Here is a 21886-nt window from a genome sequence, read left to right as displayed (position 1 = left end):
ACACTACAGTGTTCCAAGCTTTTATTACACAAAACAGTGGGGTTCAAATTTCACATTTTTGCCATAAAAATGTACATAATGAAGCTTACAATCGGAGAACAAAAAAGCGTTACTGTTTAGATTCACCTGTGCACCAAAGACCTATCAGAGCCAAGTATGCTGTGGCTGGAACTCCCGACTGCAAATTAAGATGATGAAGGGTCTGGCAGAATTAGTACAATTACACAGTAATTCTGAAGAAAAGAAGTGCTACATTGTGTAGTGATAAGTCAAGATATTAATAGATCTTCTGTGGACTGGGAATCAAACTTCTATCCTTAAGAGTTTTTCTGGGGAACTTTGATTGTCACCTGAAAGAAAAGTAAATACATCATTAAACCATGAAAACACAACACAATCTTGTTAACTTTTCCAGATGTTTGATTTAATCACTGGGGATTTCCACATAGCTATTATGGATTTTATGGCAGTATAATACAAAATGCAAAAATATACTTATCACCTTACTAATAATGTCAGATTATTTTGAGGTTGGTCATTTTGACACCAAAAATGGGAAACAGCCCATATAATAAAACATTCTAAAATGACTGTACAGTGTTGTATTTGTTTTCATGTCCAGGACCTCTAAATTCATCTAATGCATAAAAACGCCGGTGGTAGAATATTAATATTCACAGACAACACAGGAGCAAATGTCAGCTGTTAATATTCCATCATATATTTTAGACATTCAGACATACAATACAGGCCTGGAAGCATTTCATTTTCTTCACAACTAACACCACTGACTGTCTTTAAGGATAAAAAGAAAATTAGAAAATTAACGATATGCAGGGACTGTGTGTATGATGTAACATTTTTGATATCCACACAATAGATCAGTGGTGTGCCGACAGGCCAAGAGGTATGTTATGGAATTTTGAGGAACACAGTTTATTTTTGTACAGGCTCATGAAATGTCCCTTTGTCAAGCAACATAATAAAATCTCTCTGAATCTGTGAATAATGTCATAACTTGCCTGTCTTATGTGCTTGTCCTCTGCACAATGACAACGTTGAATCTAATCAAGTCTAACCTAATAATGATGATTGTGACATTCATCATAATGAGTAACCATGAATTGGTGTGTTTCGGTGTTTTGGTTTGATCTTTGAGGGAAGCTCCAAAAAAGGATGTGAGCCCACACACAGATCAGTTTCATAAGATGTGCAAAACCAGTTGATTTACTGTCTATGAGGCGAGCATATCTTTTTTATACATATGCTATCTGATGTTTACCCAACAAACTCTTTGAAGGACCTACTACAGAACATTCTCCAGTGGCTTGTTCAAATTATCTGGTATATACAGTTATCTGATATGACGGTTGTGCAACACCCATCATTCCAAACTGTGCCAAGCTTTCTGCAGCCTGGAAGCCAATTTTAATTTTGACGGAACACTTGAGGGACAGCAACACAAGCTGTCTAGTCCCAGGGTAAATCACAAGCTGTGATCAACCAACCTCCGTCACCATCTTCACTGTAACATTTTCCAACAATTGTTTGAAGCAAAGGTTTATTCTTACGGTTTTGACTTCTGTGTAGTTATCCAGACCATACTCTCCCAGTTCACGGCCATTGCCTGAAGCCTTGTAGCCTCCGAATGGAGCTTGGGCTCCAAATACGTCATAGCAGTTGATCCTGGCAAAGCAAAGAATGATCAATACTCAGTTGTCAACCACACTGGTGTGCATCTCCACTGCTGATCTTAAACAAGTAGCAAGAACAAGAAACCTCAAGATCTGACACAAAGCAGCCTTCTTGTGGTAAGAGGGCTGTGAGATGAATGAAGAATTACCAAACAGTTCCTGCCCGAAGGCCATTGGAGACATAGTGGGCTTTATCGATGTCCTTGGTGAAGATTCCAGCTGCCAGGCCATACTTGCTGTCATTTGCCCTCTCCACAGCCTCCTCAATGGTCTTGAACTTCAGGATCTGCATGACTGGGCCGAAGATCTGACAGGCAAAAATATGTATTTATTGAGCACAAATTCTACTGAATGGCACTGGCAATACCTCAAACCCACAGCCACAGATCTTCCTACCTCCTCTCGAGCGATGGTCATGTTGTCCTGGACGCCCCCGAATATCGTGGGCTGGATGAAGTAGCCCCGGTCAGCTGCCACGCCTCCCCCACACATCAGCTTGGCGCCCTCTTTCTTGCCACTGCTGATGTACCCCAGGATCTTGTTGAACTGCTCCTCATCCACCTGAACGTGAAGGAGGACCGCTCAGTAAGGAGGCAAGCAAACATGCGCAAGTGCATGGACATTCTGAAATGGCTGTGTTTTTCCTGTCATGTGTAAATACTTATGTTGATGTAAGCCTGAGAATGAGAAAATGATGGTTGAACACAGAAGGCAAAGATAGTTGTCTTCTCAGTTCAGGCCATGAAGTGTTGTGTCACCTGATGTGTTAAATGTGCTTTTAAACCTCAATGATAAACATCTGTGACTAAATTCTTTTCTATTTGATACACAGACCAATGCAGAAAGAGTAGGTGTGTAACTAAGTGTAACTGGCTCAGCGTCTTTCAAAATGTACCTGAGGTCCCTGCTCAGTCTTGAGGTTGAACGGGTCTCCCACCACTCTGCTCTTGGCTCTCTCCACGCTACGCGCCACAAACTCGTCATAGATGCTCTCCTGCACGTAGGTGCGGGATCCAGCACAACAGCACTGGCCCTGGTTAAAGAACAGGGCAAAGTGCGACTGCTCCACAGCCTCCTCCACTATTGAGACACACACACAGACTCAAGTTATACCCCTTTCATCAAATAGCACCCCTGAACAATACAGAGCATTTTGGTTTTTATAGAAATGATTATTTTAGTATTATGATGTGAAAATATTATTCCCCCAAAAATTAAGCAAGCATGAATATTCAGGGCTTTTATCAAGTCCCTTGCCACCACAGGAGTATAAAGTCAAGCACTTAGTTTATACACCTGTGTCAAGGGACCTGATGAAACCCATGAATATTAATTTTGTGTCAGTATGACAAAGCATAAGGGTGTGTGTGTGTGTGGGGGGGGGGGGGGGGGGCAGCTCACTGTTAGCATCAGACAAGACGATGTTGGGGCTCTTTCCTCCCAGTTCCAGGGTGACCTTCTTCAGGTTACTGGTGCCTGAAGCCTGCTGGATCAGGTGGCCCACCTGCAGAAGGCATACAATCATTTAGATGCATCATCTAATACACACCTGTAGAGACAGTGGAGAGAGGGGAGAGAGACGAGGGATGTTTCTGACCTCCGTGGACCCCGTGAAGGCCACCTTGTCCACATCGTGGTGCGAAGCAATGGCCGCCCCAGCTGATGGACCCATCCCAGGAATGATGTTCACCACACCAGGGGGAAATCCCACCTGAAGCAAGCATGGATATAAAGGCATGCCTAGCGTGTATACTCTTGATTATGATTTACTTTGTGAAAGGTGTTGTTTATACTTGATTAATACAATGATCTTTGTATCTGCAAATCTCAAGATGCATCCTGTATGTGTGTTGGGGTGTGTTGTACGCACCTCTCTGATGAGGTTGGCCACATAGAGGGCGGTGAGGGGGGTCTGCTCGGCCACCTTCATGACCACAGTGTTGCCCGTGGCCAGAGCAGGACCCAGCTTCCACGCCTGCATCAGAAGTGGGAAATTCCACTGGAGAACAGAAACAAGGGAACGGGAGGGAATGGAGGGAAAGGAATTAAGATCAGATACACCAGCTGTTCATTATAGCAGTTAAAAGCAATATTAAGCCATTAGGGAAACAGATTAAGATAGATTAGTTTGTCCATATTCCACGAGTTTACAAATAGATCGATAGATTGTAAGACAAAATGGCATATATTGCAAAAATGAAGTATGATACCCAAATAATATTACTACCTATAACTATTACAGGTAGATAAGTAAAAAACATACTAAGTAAACTAAACTAAGTAAAAAAAAAGCAAACAAACAAAATGTCTGTCTCTGTTTAACTGATTAATTGGTCCAGCTCATGGGAGTTTCCTCGACAGTGGCTTCAGATAATGACGGCTTCCCCTGTGTGACTAAGCGTTCTACTGAATATCACAACCCCCATTAACCGTCCTATTAAAAGGGCAAGTGCAGTGTGGGTAAGGGTAAGGTTCAAGAGGCAAGCACAGTCAGTGGGCAATTGTAGCATAGGGGCATTTCTGGCAACTCATCAAAACCGTGTAAAGAACCTGGCTCAAACCTGAACAAAATGAAAACTGAACTCTGAAGCAAGTTTGGCTGACACCAATTCCAACAGTCTCCTAATGCCTCGGCAACAGAATGTGCGTCAGCACATAGCAACCATATTATTCACGCGCACACACAATCAGTGGAGGCGGAGGCAATTACTTTTGAGGCAATGATATGAAGGAACCAAAACATTGCTACTAGGAGCCATTGTTGTTTTTGTTTTGAATCAGAATTTCCAGCAGTTATATTGAGCGGGATACATGATGTATGATGACATCCCTCTAAGATAACAGCACCCTGGGGCCTCTATATGCTTGCATTACTATGTATACTGTATATGGCAACCCCTGCCAGTACCCCTATCAAAAGAATAGATGTTGAAACTGTAGACATCATCTTTTGCACATGGCCCTCTCACCAAATTCAAAACGGCAGGTTTCAATGGTGGATACAGTCGTGCCTGCAGGTTAATGACTTCACAAAGCACTTACAGGAAATAATGTTTGACGGTAAAGGTCAAAACATAAGCATGCAACATTTAACTGTTTCATAGACAAAACATTTGTTTAAATGTATACACTGTACACATTTGAAATGGTGCAAGGTGAAGGCAGTCTTAGTAATTAAAACTCCCTCACATTCCTGGGCTATCTTGTCTTCCTCTTGCCTTATCCTGCTGCTGTAGCTCTTATTCTGTCAGGAACACATTTCTATTCCGTTTCAACAAAAACAGTTAGTTATGTAATCTATTACGAAAAGCCTATCCTTCCTGAAAGATATGCTGCACGCATACATACTATGTAGTAACACCCCCCCACCCCCCAAACACACAACATGCACTCGGCTGGCAAGAGGCACCACACTAAGTTTACACTACCTGACCAATGGCTGTGGTGAACGTTTCCGTTACACAAGCTGGCACCGTTCCAGTGGAATGTCCTCGACTGAACCTACCCCGCCACCCTCCTTCGATCTGTCTGCTTCTTTTCTCATCCTCTGTTTCCCTCTCCAGGTCCACCATCCCCTTTTCTACTCAAAACCAAACCTCTGCAGACCACTGAGCACACGGTGACTGAACTCCACTGACTTCAGGCACCTTTCCTCTCCATGTCTCCCGAGTCAGTAAGACAGTTCACTGAACTGTGGTGAGCACACATGTCTGCAGAATGTAGGATCTGCATCACCTCATCTTCAACAATCTGTATAACCTTATGTCTTCAACCATTTGTCAGCCCTTCATAAAAGATCATTCATGCATTATTTTTGCCTTTGTGGTGCATTCTTATATTTAGGACCTCTTAGGAACCCAGTTACCAGTGAATCATTATTCTGCATTTCTGCACCTCCTCATACGTTTCCATTTAGTGGATACTTCAAAAATGGCTGGTTTCTGAGAGTCCTTTTTACTTTTTGTCCAGCTGGGTTTTCACAAAAAGTCAATAAAGGTGTTCCCAGCAAGTATTCCCAGCATGTACTGTAGTAGAGTCTATCACAAGTCTTTCAGCCATGACCTCCTTCAGTTGGCCAGCACCAGCAACCACCACACACACACACACACACACACACACACACACAATATTGACTTACAGGAATGATCTGGCCACACACTCCTACGGGCTCATGTCTGGTGTAGCAGAAGTAATCTCCATCAATGGGGATGGTCTTGCCCTCCCACTTATCAGCCCATCCAGCATAGTACCTACACACACACTCACAAAGAGAGAGAGAGATACAGAATCAGAACAGGTAATCCGACATGCATTTCATTAGTCTGAGGACACTGAAAGTTTTGGAGGATCAGTCTTTAATCCTCGAAAAAGTGACCGTGTCTGTTGAAATCCACTTATTACACTAATTAGGTGCGATTACCAAAGGGGTCGTTTCAATGGCCATTTGTATTTAGCTTCTGCTGACTTTGCTTGTTCTGGTAAACTACATCTGGATTACATAATTCCTCACTAATCCCTGAGTTTAGGCAACAGAGGCGCTCATCTGTGTTTTCTGAATTTCAGATATGCCAGGTCAGAGTTCAGAGAAAGATTTTCACGTGCCTGTCTTGTGACGCAGGAGAACTAATAACAGGAATTTCTCCTTAAACTAGTCATACAAGAAGCCATACATACGATCTCAATAGAGTAGGTTCGGTCGGACCATAATACAGTGAGACTGAAAGCGGTTCTGGGAAATTCTTCATTAAACAAAGTTAAACAAAACTTACTGAACTGCACTTATATTTGCCACATTCACATACTCTGAACATGCAGAAGATTACTTATTTGGGGCACTTTATAAAGTACCGTATAATTAGCTAAATATTAAAGTCTTGCCTTCTTCACCCCAGCCACATAGAGTCATGTCTCGGTCAAATGTCATAAGGTAATGTTACATAATACTGTTTTAACCCTCAACACTGCTTTAAAAAATAACTAGGCTGACACAACATACTTTGTAAAATGTTATCCAGATGGTGGCGTCACCACATAATTATCATCTAATGGCTGGCTGAACTGAGTAAATGAGTAGCCTAATGCACTACAAGTGACCGTAGAGCTCAACTCAGACTAGTGCAGTAGACATACTGTAGACAGGGACTACAGCAACTGCAGCAACTGCAGCCGTGAACCAAATCTGCTTTCTTTTTCTCATCGCCTTCCACTACTCAACCAAACGCAGCTTTGAATCATTACATGGGATTATATGATTACAATAATACACATTTTGGAGAATTTCTCTATTTGGTGTTCCCCTCCATTGTGTGCGTGTGTGCGTGTGTGTGTGTGTGTGTGTGTGTGTGTGTGTGTGTGTGTGTGAGCATGTGTGGTGGTGTGTTCTGTCTCTGTCAATGGGACACAAATACTGCACAATGGACAGGACTGAGCAGTACACTAGCCAATCAGCAAAGGCTGCTTCAGGAGCATGGAGGGAAGTGTCGTTTGGACTGTAGTTGATTGGCATATTTTGCCAGGTTTGAGGATTGCACCACTAATTCTCTCTGCAGCTCCCTAGAGTCAGTAAGTAGATGATCTCTCTCCTGCATGCGGACACATACCTGAGAACCTTTACGACCATGGGAACATCAACCATAAAGGACACAGCATAAGGCTTCCCATTGTCAAGGGTCTCTAGTTCCTGGAAAACAAGAGGTCAAGTTAAGCCAGGGACCGTGGTTATGTAACTTCAAGTAGGGTAAGTAAAAAGCATTGGCCGCAGACAGGCAAGATTAAAGTGAATCCACATGATCAACCGCTCGAAGTCTACAAATCTTGCCCTCTATCAAATCAACAAATGAATTAATGCTATCTAAAATATACAATTGTCTCTGTATGCTGCAGCAACACTGCTACAAAGATTAATGACCACATTTAACTTCACTTCCTGAGGGTGGAACACTTCCCTAAATCAGCCATTTTACAAACTCTACCCACAAAATCTGTATCTGCGGCTAACTGTGAACTGTGGCTCTGTGGTCTGGTTTAAGGTCTGTGTGAAAACCACTCCGAGCTGATCAAGACAACGTTGTAGCGCCATGACCACAGCAACCCCTGCAAAAGGCATGGGGAAATCCAGCTGATCGCGGCCCTCCCAAGGCCATTCCACTGTTGCTAAATGATTCAGCAGTTTAGAGATTGCGCAACCTTAGGTTAACAGTCTTTATACCACACGTATTCAACAAAATTCCCGATAGCTCTGATGAATCACATGGGAAAACAATTGTTCAGTATAACACCATGGGCCAATTTCCCAACACACTATTAGAGCTCAAAAGCAACACGATGCTATCAGCACCTTTGTCATCTATTTCCACTGTATACAGCTGCCTTACTGATGTCTCATGGCCATGCAGTTAAACAAACAACTTTGTCCAGCGCTAAGCTGATAATTCATTTGTTGACCATATGGGAGGGTGCCCCTTTTTATAGATAGAGCATTCAGCTATATTATCAAATGCAATTTTGTCATATAGAATATAATAAGATGATGCAAACGTTCACAGTCAAAACAAACGGCTTGGTGCTTTCAGCACAAGGTTAATATTATTCCATCTGGCCCGAATATTCCTCTCTGGCTTGGCCACATTCATGTGTGGAGATCCTGTTCAAAGGTCATTTTGATATTCTTATCCATTTCTCAATAGCCAGAGCAGTTCAAGTCATAATTCAGTATTTGAATTTCAGTCAATCATTTTAGCAGGAGCACCAGGCTAGACATTGACATTTACTATTACATTATACTATTAATTTATTCATTTAGCAAACTCTTTTACAGCAGACTTACTGTACAAAAAAAAGGAATAAAACACTTCAAGCTACAATGCATGGGAGACCTTAGGTAGGTCGGACTTAATACTGCATCAGTCAGTACTAGAGGAAAAGAGTGCAGATGTTCTAAGCACTAGTCTAAGTCTAGTAGAAACAGAAGAGAATGAAGTGCATGAGACGGAGCGAGTGGTTACACTTACGGCCAGATAAGCGGCGTCTCTCTCGATGGCGTCAGCCAGACGGTATAGGAGAAGCCCACGGTGTGATGCATCCATCCGCCGCCATGGTGACCCCAACCTGAAGGCATCCTTGGCTGCCTTTACGGCCTTGTCCACATCAGCCTGATTGGAAAGGAAGAGAGAGCAAGGGGAATCATGGGAGAAGAGGATGGGGGTTGGGAGAGGGGGATAAGTACAATATCTCAGAGCAGGAAATGAGCTGGGTCATTAACCTAACGTTCAGTAAACACTCAAGGGCTCGCTCGCTGGCTCGCTCACACACTCCAACAAACTTCATTCAAGCAGCACGACATGCCGTGTCTTTTGACACTGTGAAATGTGAGTATCATGACTCCAAGGCAACTACATTCAACATTGCCACTTACTTACACTTCAGGGACACTCAAGGACCTCGCTCTCACACACACACACACACACACACACACACACACACACACACACACACACACACACACACCTTGTCTCCCTCTGCAACCTGGCAGATGACTTCTCCAGTAGAGGGGTTGATGGTGGGGAAGGTCTTCTTGCTGATGGCATCATGCCACTCATTGTTGATGAAGAGCTGAGCAGAAAAACACAAACACGCCATTCAGACCACCAAAACAGGATCTAGTGGTCTGGTCACTTGTGGGTCAACATGTATTTGTACCAAATACATGGTCTTGCTTTCTCTGAAGAACTTCTAGTGACTCATAAGTGTGGCTATGGTTCATCCTACAAATCCATGAGATTCAGGCACTGCAATGCAAGGACTGTGACAGTTAGTGTAGTTTGTCTTTTTCACCTGCTTACACATGAGTTATGATCTTGACCCCCGTAACAGCTCAGGAATTTCACATGACAGGTAGGTAGACTACTTCATCTAACCATTGTCACATCCTGGGGTTGCACATAGCTACACAAACGTTCTGGATTCACTTCAACAGACTTTTCTAAATATATTTCTGTGCCTCCAAATGAAATTAAGACAGGGCTTCTTCAGAAAGCTGGCGTCACTAAATGCTAATAGGTTAGGTCAAATTCGTTTCTACAGTAGACTTGCGCGTGACAGCAATCATACAGTGTTTCAAAAGCAACAAGTAGGCCATACTTTACACATTTCCAGGGATCTATCAAATTAATACGCTACAACATATCTGCAGTTGCATAAAATTAAAGTTAGCCTCAGTTGTCCAACTTTTTGTCACGCTGATGCGTCTGTGTTGCGTCTCGCACGCTGGGTAACGTATTTACAGTATAACCTATACCTGACATTACCTTGTTGAAATGTACATCGGGCTGAGTGTTCGGTGCAGGGATAGCTGCAGCGGAATATTGGCACGCTGAGATCCTCGACAGCTGGGGGAAAGTTCGAGTCAACACTGTGCGCAGCATGGTGTAACTTGCTTTTCCTTCGTGCTACGCGTCCAGGGAGAGTAGCGACGTTCACACAGCCAAGTTTAATCCGAGTTCGACGTTGACGTCCAGTGTGCCCGCCCCTGAATGCTGATATGGGAATCTGAGTCTGCGCAGAAGAAGGCTACACAAGGGTCGATCAATGCACACTGAAAAAATCACTGAAAAAACAAACAAACTGAAAAACACTGAAAAAATTGCAAGTTAAGTGTGACAATGGATAATGATCGGTCGATGCACAGAGGTCAGAGGATGCAATGCATTCTACAAAAGTGACATTTTGTGAGGTTATTTAAGTGTATATGCACAGTAAGCCTAATGATCTTTTAAGTAGGCCTATCTCTAAAACACATTCTCATCATATTCTCATTAACCTTATGGCTAGAGCACTGGTCTCACAAGGTCAGGAAAAGATGAGTGAATCCATACCTGGGTTGTTTCCTAACAGTTTGTTGACGTTATTAGCCATGTGCTGATAAGACACATTGTCTGAACATTTCAATCGTCAACCAATTTCAGACTGGGCAGCCATAATTTGTGGTATGCCATGTCTGAAATCATAGACTATATATGCTACTGTTACTGCCTTGGTAAATGCATAGGCAACAAAGACAGTCAGAGATGAACTTCAGACTGGCAAACAAGCTCAGTCTGTTAAGAGTATGAAATTGCTAGGGGTGTAGATAAGGTGTGTGAAAGTATGACTGAGGCACAAACTAGAAGAGATCATACCTTCAAGTCTATTGACATTTATTTGTTTTGACTTTCTTGACTCTTATGCAAGAATATGCAGTAGGCCTACCTATTTTTTATTTTTATTATTTTTTTTAAGTACCACTGCCTGATGAAGAACTCTAGCAAAAGTTGCTGTGTGCATAGTTTCTCCCATCTCGGCTGCTGAAGCTTTGTCGTATGAAGAGTTGTCATAAAGTGGTGGCATCCCCACCATTATTCTTCTTGAACGGTGACTCAGTTTGTGGTGATTTGTTGAGTATAAGTTGCCCTATAGAAGAATTTTTATTTATTTTCATTTAAAAGCTCTACAAACTGTACCTTTAACATTTCTGTAAACTAACAGGAATATACTATCGAAGAGTATATTTCTGATTCGAGGTTTTGGTGGGTATTGTCCTCATGAAGAAAAATTGCCAACCTGGGCATTGAGTTAATGTCTTCTGTCCACGTGTCACGTGTCTCTCTCCTGCAGAGGGCGATACACACGCATGAAAATAAACCCTGTGATCAATGTCACCCTGTAGATACATCATGGGCACTTAACAGTCTCATAATGTACAAAATGCCATTCCAGAGATCATGTATCCTTTGCTGTTTTTTGTAGTGTCTAGAAAAGGTAAACAATAACTGTTGCAAAAATTCCAACATCCAACATCTGTTACTTTTCACCGCAAGTAAAGAACAAGGTGATCAATGGCCTATCACCTTCAATTCCTTACTCTGATCACAAAAGTGCTTGTGTCGCTTATTAAATCGATGGTTCAACTCTGAGTCAAAACATGGTGCTGTCTGCTGTCCATCAACTAATAGCATGGAATTAAAACATAAGTGGGAGCAATCACTAGGCCTACAACACAACTGGGTGATGAAGATGAAATGCTTGGAATAGCCTTCAAAACACTGCTTTCAAAAGACAACTGTGTGTATAACCACATATATGTAGTTAATGGTGAATTTGAACATGCAGTTAAAGCATTTTGACAGCCTCAAAGCTCAAATTTTATTGTCATATACTCCTAAAAGGATTTCAAGGTAATGCAATTTATTGTGTTCAAGAGGTCAACTTTAAAGATAAATTATATTAATTATGTGTGTGTGTGTGTGTGTGTGTGTGTGGGGGGGTGGTGGTGATGAAATGGCATGTGTGTATGGGGTTGGGGTGTGTGGTATGTGTGTGTGTGAGATCTATAATTTCATATTGATAATAGGCCGCAGTATTGAAATGAATCACATCATATTGCTGCAAAGTATCGAATGTGATGAACCTGGTGATACTTAAAGGGAGAAAAAATGGCTCAAGAAAAACTGGTGAAATGGTGAAGTAGACATACTGTACCTGGACCGTCTGTCGTTACCAATGCATGAGAGAAACCCATGCAGCACCAGCTCAATTGGTTTCCCAAATGCCAGTTCCAAACCCATTAAGATACTGTTTATGATTCTTGCCATGGATCGTATGAACTTCTACCTCACATTCAACAGACACCTGACCCCACTCCAACACTCTCTCTGTCATCAAATGACTCTCTCACTCACCCTCCTCACTTTCCCCCCACACTTCAATGGTCCTCCCTTCCCCTTAAAGGTATACTATGCAGGATTGGCGATTTCATCGCCGGTTTCGCTTTCACTTTTCATTTTCGCTCGTTTTATGCTTGCATATTTCTCTGCAGAGCTTCCCCTACAGCTTTAGCGTGTATATTTGACAAAACTCCTCAATCGGTCAGTCTGCCGTGCCTGTTCATGAGACTTTACATGACACTTCCTGGAGTAGAGCATGGGTGCGTGCCCGGTGTCTCCTGAAGTTGCAAGTGTGGTTTTACCGCTACAGACCACTAGAGCGGCCAAAAAAAACACAGTTCGACCGGTAATGAAACGTTGCATAGTATACCTTTAAGGGCCCCCCCAACTTTAGTGCTGGAGGAGGGGGTCGGGAAGAGTCCATAACTAGGCTTGTGGCAGGCAGAGGGGAGAGGGTTGTTCTGGGGGACTGGCTGGAGTGTACAGGGGCCCTTTTCACTCACCAGCCTGTGGCTGTGAGCATGCAAGAATATGGTTATGGGGATCTAAATCAAGTGTCACACTGTGGCACTATCATTCCTATAAGCAAATATGGCAATAGCTTTAGCACCTAATTTCAGAAACTGTCTCTTGTCACACTCTCAGAAAAAAGGGTGCTTGTTGGTGCTATATAGAACCATGGATTCTTTGCCAAGAAAATAGAACCTTTTGTGCTGTTTCATGCATTACTATGATTGGAGTACCTGTGCCCTCGACAATAATGCATGACACAGCACACTTTACTTGCTGAGTCATGCTAGATGGCAGCATGACACTCTGTTGGAACACTCAGAAATAGCACCCACCCTTACAATAAAGTCAATCAACCTGTTCTGCTCATCTACCTCATGTCATGAGCACTTCAATATTACAGTTATTATTAATACATTATCATGTGTTCTTTTCCTGTCTTGCAGAATCTGGATTTCATAGCTGCAAGCCAACTTCACATTCACGTTCCCTAACTTTGACTTAACTATAGGCTTACACGGGATCTTCTCTAGTATCAGGTATGCCTTCCTTAGATACAAGTAATTTCTCAGTGTTCAAATTGGAGGAGGGAGAGCCAGATTGGAGGAGGGATAGCCACATCAGAAAAAAAAGAGATAATTTACTTTACTTTACTATGACAGGACCTTCAAAGAACCTTCCGTATACACTAGTGTTAAAGCTTTTATTACATAAAACAGTTGTGTTCAAAATTCACATTTTTGCCGTAAAAACATAGGCTACATCAAGCTTACACTCGGAGAACAAAAAATTCGGCTGTGCCTGGAGCTCCTGACTGCAGTTTAAGATGTGAGGCTGGATTAGTACAATCATACAGTTATTCAGAAGAAAAGAAGCGCTACATTGTATAGTATAGTGATAAATCAAGGTATTAGATCTCCTGTGGACTGGGATTCAAACCTCGATCTTTAAGAGTTTTTCTGGGGAACTTTGATTGTCACCTGCAAGAAAAGTAAATACATCATTAGACCATGAAAACACTTACTATTTTTTCCAGATGTTTGATTGAATCACTGGTAATTTCTTTTATGGCAGTAGAATACAGTGGCACAATACAAAATATACTTATCTATACTGTCACAGATTATTTTGTGGTGGGTCATTTTATCATCAAAATGGGAAACAACCCTTATAATAAAACATTTTAAAATGACTGTGTACAGTGTTGTAGTTATTTGCATGCCCAGGCCCTCTAAATTCATCTAATGCATAAAAGACATGTCGTAAAATATTAACATTCAACAGCACAGGAACAAATGTTAACTATTAATATTCCTGCATACTGTACATTGTAGACATTCAGACATTCAATACAGGCCTTGAAGCATTTCATTTTCTGCACTACTAATACTGACTTGTCTTTAAGGATTAAAACAAAATTAGAAAAAGAACTATGTATATGCAGGGACTGTCAACTAACCTCTGTCACCATCTTCACTAACATTTCCCAGATAGTCGGACAATTGTTTGAAGCAAAGGTTTATTCTTACGGTTTTGACTTCTGTGTAGATGTCCAGACCATACTCTCCCATTTCACGGCCAATGCCTGAGACCTTGTAGCCACCGAATGGAGCTGGGGCTCCAAATACATTATAGCAGTTGATCCTGACAAAGCAAAGAATGATCAATACTCAGCAGTTAACCACACTGGTGTGTATATCTCCACTACTGATTGCCGCTTAAACAAGTAGCAAGAACAAGAAACTGACACAAAGCAGCCTTCTTGTGCTAAGAGGGCTTTGAGATGAACAAATAATTACCAAACAGTTCCTGCCCGAAGGCCATTGGAGATATAGTGGGCTTTATCGATGTCCTTGGTGAAGATTCCAGCTGCCAGCCCATACTTGGTGTCATTGGCCCTCTCCACAACCTCCTCAACCGTCTTGAACTTCAGGATCTGCATGACTGGGCCGAAAATCTGACAGGCAAAAATTTGCATTTATTGAGCATAAATTCTACTGAATGGCAATGCCCATGGCAATACCTTACAACCACAGCCACAGATCTTCCTACCTCCTCTCGAGCGATGGTCATGTTGTCCTGAACGTCCCCGAATATAGTGGGCTGGATGAAGTAGCCCCGGTCAGCTGCCACGCCTCCCCCACACATCAGCTTGGCGCCCTCTTTCTTGCCACTGCTGATGTACCCCAGGATCTTGTTGAACTGCTCCTCATCCACCTGAACGTGAAGGGAGACCGCTCAGTATTAAGCAAACATGTGCAAGTATTACATGAAATACATCTGCAAGGGCATGCACACACTGAAATATTTGTGCTTTTCCTGTCATGTGCAAAATACTTATTTTGATGTGAACCCAAGAATGACAAAATGATAAGAAAAATGGCTGAACACAAAAGGTAACAATAGTTATTTTGCAGTTCAGGATGTTTTGAAGTCTTGTGTGACCTGATGTGCCCAATGTGCTTTAAAACCTCAATGATAAACATCAAAGCAGAAAGAGAAGTGTTTAACTAAGTGTAATTGACACCGTGTCTTTCAAAATATACCTGAGGTCCCTGCTCAGTCTTGAGGTTGAACGGGTCTCCCACCACTCTGTTCTTGGCTCTCTCCACGCTACGCGCCACAAACTCGTCATAGATGCTCTCCTGCACGTAGGTGCGGGATCCAGCACAACAGCACTGGCCCTGGTTAAAGAACAGGGCAAAGTGCGACTGCTCCACAGCCTCCTCCACTATCCACACACACACACACACACACACACACACACACACACACACACACACACACACACACACACACACACACACACACACACACACACACACACACACACACACACACACACACACACACACACACACACACACACACACACACACGTGTGAATTCAGGTGACCACACTCAAACACTCAAGTCAAACACAAGTTGTTGTAGTTGTTGCATCCCAGCATTTTGGTATGAAGACTAATGATTCATTGTAGTATTATGATGTGAAAATGTTCCCCCCAAAAATTAACCAAACGTTAGTATTCTTGGCTTTCATTTCGAGTCAAGTTTTGTGTCAGTATGACAAAGCATAAGGAGGGTGGGGGGGCAGCTCACTGTTAGCATCAGACAAGACGATGTTGGGGCTCTTTCCTCCCAGTTCCAGGGTGACCTTCTTCAGGTTACTGGTACCTGAAGCCTGCTGGATCAGGTGGCCCACCTGCAGAAGGCATACAATCATTTAGATGCATCATCTGATCTAATACACACCTGTTGAGACAGTGGAGCTCTTACCTTACCCAACGTACTCCGACTGCGCCATCATTGCCTGTGTTGTATCCGAACTTTGCATTGAGCAGTAGCTTGACTATCACCAGACCGAGCTCAATCTTTTAAGATTGAACATTAGTCTGGAGAGTCTGCTCTGTATCTTGTACTGCACAAGAGGCATGATCAACAGGCAGAGTTCAAATGATTCAGGTGCGCCAGGTGGATAAGGTGATTGGTCTCTGCAGATTTGTACAGAAGCAGGATTAAAAAATTGGAGGATTCCAGCCTAAGCTGCAGGCCGAAATCAAATCGGTGGCAGATTGGGCTGGGTTTACCCAGTCTAGTTGAGCAGTACATTCCTTGCGATTGAGATAGCAGAGTTCTATCGAGATGACTGACATCATATGTTATGGGTCATCCTCAAGTTAGGAACGTTTATTTAGATTCTGTAATGACCCAAGACTCTGAAGCGGAGCTCTCTGGTAATGACTTTCTTAACATAGTTACCTGAGAATGGCCAGTCCGTCTCTAAAATATGTCTCCATTCGATATGGGAGGCCACTGGCGCATGTTATCTACCCATTCTGTAGACGTGAATAGCCTTGGGTTGCGAAGTACAATTGTTTCCTCCCAAGATAGCCTCTCCATTCTCTTCTGCCGTGTTATTATCCCAATTTAGCTAGTAGCTGGAACTTGCCGACCGGGAATGTTGAGCACAAGGCGGAAGAAAAGAAACTTTTAGAATCGGCGTGGCCGAATAAGGTGAATAGAGAGGGGGAAAGAGACGAGGGATGTTTCTGACCTCCGTGGACCCTGTGAAGGCCACCTTGTCCACATCGTGGTGCGAAGCAATGGCAGCCCCAGCTGATGGACCCATCCCAGGAATGATGTTCACCACACCAGGGGGAAATCCCACCTGAAGCAAGCATGGATATAAAGGCATGCCTAGCGTGTATACTCTTGATTATGATTTACTTTGTGAAAGGTGTTTTTATACTTGACTAATACAACGGTCTTTGGATCTGCAAATCTCAGCATGTGTCCGGTATTACATTACATTACATTTGGCTGACACTTTTTAACCAAAGCGACTTGGTAAAACGTATGTGTGTTGGGGTGTGTGTACGCACCTCCCTGATGAGGTTGGCCACATAGAGGCCGGTGAGGGGGGTCTGCTCGGCCACCTTCATGACCACAGTGTTGCCTGTGGCCAGAGCAGGACCCAGCTTCCACGCCTGCATCAGCAGAGGAACATTCCACTGGAGAACAGAAACAGGGGAACAGGAGGAAAGGATTGCTCGATCATAACAGTTTCATTGTGAAGTAAATGGCACAAAATGGCATATATTTTCAGAAATGAACTACCCAAATGATACTAATACCTTTAACTAACTATTTGATAAAGAAACAAAAAAGTTGAAAAAAAATATATTATCTGTTCAACTGATTAATTGGTCCAGTTTATGGGAGTTTCCTCGACAGTAGCTACAGATAATGATGGTTTCCCCTGTGTGACTAAGTATTCTACTGAAGATCATTAACCGTCCTATTAAAAGTGCAAATCCAGTGTGGGTAAGGGTAAGGTTCATGTCAGTGGGCAATTGTAGCATAGGGGGATATTTCTGGGGGCACCACACAAATGTTATACTTCCTGACCAATGGCTGAGGCGAATGTTTCCGTTACAGAAGCTGGCAGCGCTCCAGTGGAATGTCCTCGACTGAACCTACCCCCCCCCCCCCCCCTCATTTTCCCTCTCCAGGTCCACCATCCCCTTTTCTACTCAAAACCAAACCTCTGCAGACCACTGAGCACACGGTGACTGAACTCCACTGACTTCAGGCACCTTTCCTCTCCATGTCTCCCGAGTCAGTAAGACTGTGGTGAGCACACATGTCTGCAGAATGTAGGATCTGCATCACTTCATCTTCAACAATCTGTATAACCTTATGTCTTCAACCATTTGTCAGCCCTTCATAAAAGATCATTCATGCATTGTTTTTGGGCTTGTGCTGCTTTCTTATATTTAGGGCCAAATCGCTTAGGAACCCAGTTACCAGTGAATCATTTTACTGTATTTGTGCACGTCCTCATCTGTTTCCATACTTCCAAAATAGCTGGTTTCTGAGAGCCCTTTTTCCATTTGTTCAGCTGGGTTTTCGCAAAAAGTTGATAAAGGTATTCCTAGCAAGCATTCCCAGCATTAACCTCTTTCAGTTGGCCAGCAGCCCCCCCCCCCCCCCCCCCCCCGACCACCACCACCACACACACACACACACTATTGACTTACAGGAATTATCTGGCCACACACTCCTATGGGCTCATGTCTGGTGTAGCAGAAGTAATCTCCATCAATGGGGATGGTCTTGCCCTCCCACTTATCAGCCCATCCAGCATAGTACCTACACACACGCGCACGGGCACGCACACGCACACCCACACGCACACCCACACACACACCCACACACACAGAGAAAGAAAGAGTGATACAGAATCAGAACAGATATTGATTGATTACACTAATACACTAATAATACATTTGTTGTCATTTGGAGAACTTCTCCCGGTGTTCCTCAATCCCCTCCAGTGAACATACAGAGTTCTGTCTCTATCAATAGCCGCTTTCAGGCCGTCGGGCCAAAGCCGAGCTGGCCAGGCCATGCCAGGGCTAATTGCGCTCACACCTCTTGGCACGGGTGCTAACTGGGGCCAAATCGGGGCTACTAGCCCCTGATTTCTCTCTCCCGCAAGCGGACACATACCTGAGAACCTTTACGACCATGGGGACATCAAACATAAAGGCTATGGCATAAGGCTTCCCATTGTCAAGGGTCTCTAGTTCCTGGAAAACAAGAGGTCAAGTTAGTCCACATGATCAACTGCTCAACGTCTACAAAACTAGCCATCAATCAAATTAACAAATAATAAAAAAACCCTATTTATAATGTACAATATTTTTCTATATACTGCAGTAACACTGCTGCAAAGATTAATGACCACATTCAACTTTACTTCCTGAGGGTGGAACAGTTTCCTATTTCAGCCATTTTACCAACTCTGCCCACAAAATCTGCAACTGCGGATAATTGCAAACTGCAGTTCTGTGGTCTAGTTTAGGGTCTGCGTGAAAACCACTCAGAGCTGATAAAGGCAACGTTGTAGCGGCATGACCACAGCAACCCCTGCAAAAGGCATGGGGAAATCCAGCTGATCACAGCCAACTAGCAGGAGCACCAGGCAAGACATTGAGATTTACTAGTTTTCACAATTCATTTAGCAGACTCCTTTACATCAGACCTACTAAAGTAAGGAATAAAATAAATTCAAGTTACAATGCATGTACATTGTAGACCTAGTTAGACCTAGGTAGGAATTAATAGTGGTAGAAGAAGGAGACAGAATGGGGAAGAGAGGGAGCTGCATGAGACGGAGCGAGTGGTTACACTTACGGCCAGATAAGCGGCGTCTCTCTCGATGGCGTCAGCTAGACGGTTCAGGAGAAGCCCGCGGTGTGATGCATCCATCCGCCGCCATGGTGACCCCAACCTGAAGGCATCCTTGGCTGCCTTTACTGCCTTGTCCACATCAGCCTGATTGGAAAGGAAGAGAGAATCATGGGACAAGAGAAAGAGAGGGTGTGTGTGTGTGTGTGTGTGTGTGTGTGTGTGTGTGTGTGTGTGTCTGTGTGTGTCAGACTAGGCTCACTTGCACACCTCAACAAACTTCATTCAAGCAGCACGAAATGTCGTGTCTCTTGACACTGTGAAATGTGATAATCTTGACTCCAAGACAACTACATTCAACACTGCCACATTGACACTCATGCATATATCTCCTCTCTCTCTCTCTCTCTCTCTCTCTCTCTCTCTCTCACACACACACACACACACACACACACACACACACACCTTGTCTCCCTCTGCAACATGGCAGATGACTTCTCCAGTAGAAGGGTTGATGGTGGGGAAGGTCTTCTTGCTGATAGCATCCTGCCACTCATTGTTGATGAAGAGCTGCAGAAAAAACACAAACATGCCATTCAGACCACCAAAACAGGAGTAACTGTACTCTTGTACATAAAGTCAGTAGCCTACAACATGTACATGTTTCCATCTGTAAATGTTCTAGTACTGGTCAACATAATAAATGAATCTCTCCAATTGGGAAAAATAATATCACATTGGGTTATATTTCAATAGAGTAGCCAGAAGAGAGCTTCATGTGGAGAAACATAGTGCAAGGGTAGCAAGCCTTGTTTAACCTCCCGAAGTGGGTCAACATGTATTAGTACCAAATATGTCTCGCTTTCTCTGAAGATAAGGGGAACTTACAAATTCAGTTGTTTCCAAAATATTAATTTTAGGAGTGCACGAGATTTAGGCACTGCAATGCAATGCAAAAGCCATGAAATTTACTGTAGGTCTTTTTCACCGGCTTTACGATGAGTTATGCTCTTGACCCTCGACCCTACAGCTCAGGAATTTCACATGACAGGTAGACTACTTCATCCATTGTCACATCCGGGGGTTGCACACAGCTACACAAACGTTCTGGAAGTTTCTAAATATATTGCTGTGCCTCCAAATGAATTAGACAGGGCTTCTTAAGAAAACGGGTGAAACTAAAGGCTTATACAGTAGGTCAAGTCTAGTAGCCTGTAGGGTACACTTGCGCGTAATCAACTACACGTTTTAAAAGTAACACATATAGGCTACTATACACATTTTTGGATGGATCTCTAGAATGAAGCTACAACATATGCAGTTGCATAAAATGAAAGCTAGCATTAGTTGTCAAACTTTTTGGCACGCTGATGCGTCTGTATTGCGTCTCGCGCGCTGCGAACCATATAGCCTGTAGACTTGCGCGTGACATGAATCAAATCAAACGCAGTTAGTTACTGTTTCAAAAGCAACAAGTAGGCCATGCTTTACACGTCTTTCCAGTGATTTATCCAAGGAATTATCTACAACATGTCTGCAGTTGCATAAAATGAAAGCTAGCCTAAGTTGTCAAACTTTTTGTCATGCGTCTTTTGCGTCTCACACGCTGGCTACTTGACATTACCTTGTTGAAATGTACATCGGGCTGAGTGTTCGGTGCAGGGATAGCTACAGCGGAATATTGGCACGCTGAGATCCTCGACAGCGGGGGAAAAGTTCGAGTCAACACCGTGCGCAGCATGGTAACTTGCTATTCCTTAGTGCGACGGATCTGGGGAGAGTACAGAGGCGTTAGGGTGACAGGGTTTGACTTCTCACCGTCAACTTTCAAACGGTGGTGTTTGTCACTCCGCAACATTGTCATTTAAAAGATGGACGCACAAATGAATTCTAACTACTGGTTTTAGTTGCGGTCTACGCGTAGCCTAGAGGATAGCATAAACAAAAACGAAATCGCAAATTTTTTTTCAAACGCAAAACAATATTGCATGCACAGGTCTTACATGATTGTTGGTTTGGTTTCTGGTGGTAGCTAATTATTCACTGAAGAAAGACTTATTATTAGCTAAGGTTATTATGGATATGATGAAAATGCACACGTAGGCTAGTCCAGCCCCAAAATCCCCGGTCCAATTTGTGATAGTCTAATCTCTGTTTTTTTTGTTTTTTTTTGTCTAGTTTTTTCCCACTGCTGTAATTTCTGTTCATAAAAGCATAGTAAAGTGTTTTTGGATAATCTATGGCCTTGCCCATCTCCCTTGAGTTACATGTTTTCATGTGGATAAT

General features: G+C 43.1%; 2 protein-coding genes across 2 annotated transcripts; both read right to left on the bottom strand.

The window, feature by feature from the left end:
• Positions 1–4: 4 nt before the first annotated feature.
• LOC134059817 (aldehyde dehydrogenase, mitochondrial-like) lies at positions 5–10203 on the bottom strand. The gene is made up of 13 exons (XM_062516325.1): positions 10001–10203; positions 9201–9305; positions 8705–8845; positions 7295–7374; positions 5833–5944; positions 3565–3693; positions 3292–3405; positions 3096–3198; positions 2590–2774; positions 2091–2255; positions 1844–2001; positions 1572–1686; positions 5–350 (listed from the first exon to the last, which is right to left on the bottom strand). The coding sequence occupies exons 1-13, from the start codon at positions 10115–10117 to the stop codon at positions 318–320; spliced, it is 1557 nt and encodes a 518-aa protein (XP_062372309.1). The 5' UTR covers positions 10118–10203; the 3' UTR covers positions 5–317.
• Positions 10204–13646: 3443 nt separating this feature from the next.
• Positions 13647–21370, bottom strand: LOC134059818 (aldehyde dehydrogenase, mitochondrial-like). The gene is made up of 13 exons (XM_062516326.1): positions 21225–21370; positions 20066–20170; positions 19607–19747; positions 18920–18999; positions 18448–18559; positions 17290–17418; positions 16962–17075; positions 16007–16109; positions 15451–15635; positions 14957–15121; positions 14704–14861; positions 14434–14548; positions 13647–13884 (listed from the first exon to the last, which is right to left on the bottom strand). The coding sequence occupies exons 1-13, from the start codon at positions 21339–21341 to the stop codon at positions 13852–13854; spliced, it is 1557 nt and encodes a 518-aa protein (XP_062372310.1). The 5' UTR covers positions 21342–21370; the 3' UTR covers positions 13647–13851.
• Positions 21371–21886: the final 516 nt, after the last annotated feature.

Source organism: Sardina pilchardus, chromosome 16, assembly GCF_963854185.1.
Source record: "Sardina pilchardus chromosome 16, fSarPil1.1, whole genome shotgun sequence".
Classification (NCBI taxonomy): domain Eukaryota; kingdom Metazoa; phylum Chordata; class Actinopteri; order Clupeiformes; family Clupeidae; genus Sardina; species Sardina pilchardus.
The sequence above is the reverse complement of the archived record's forward strand: the minus strand, read 5'-3'. Positions and strand labels throughout refer to the sequence as shown.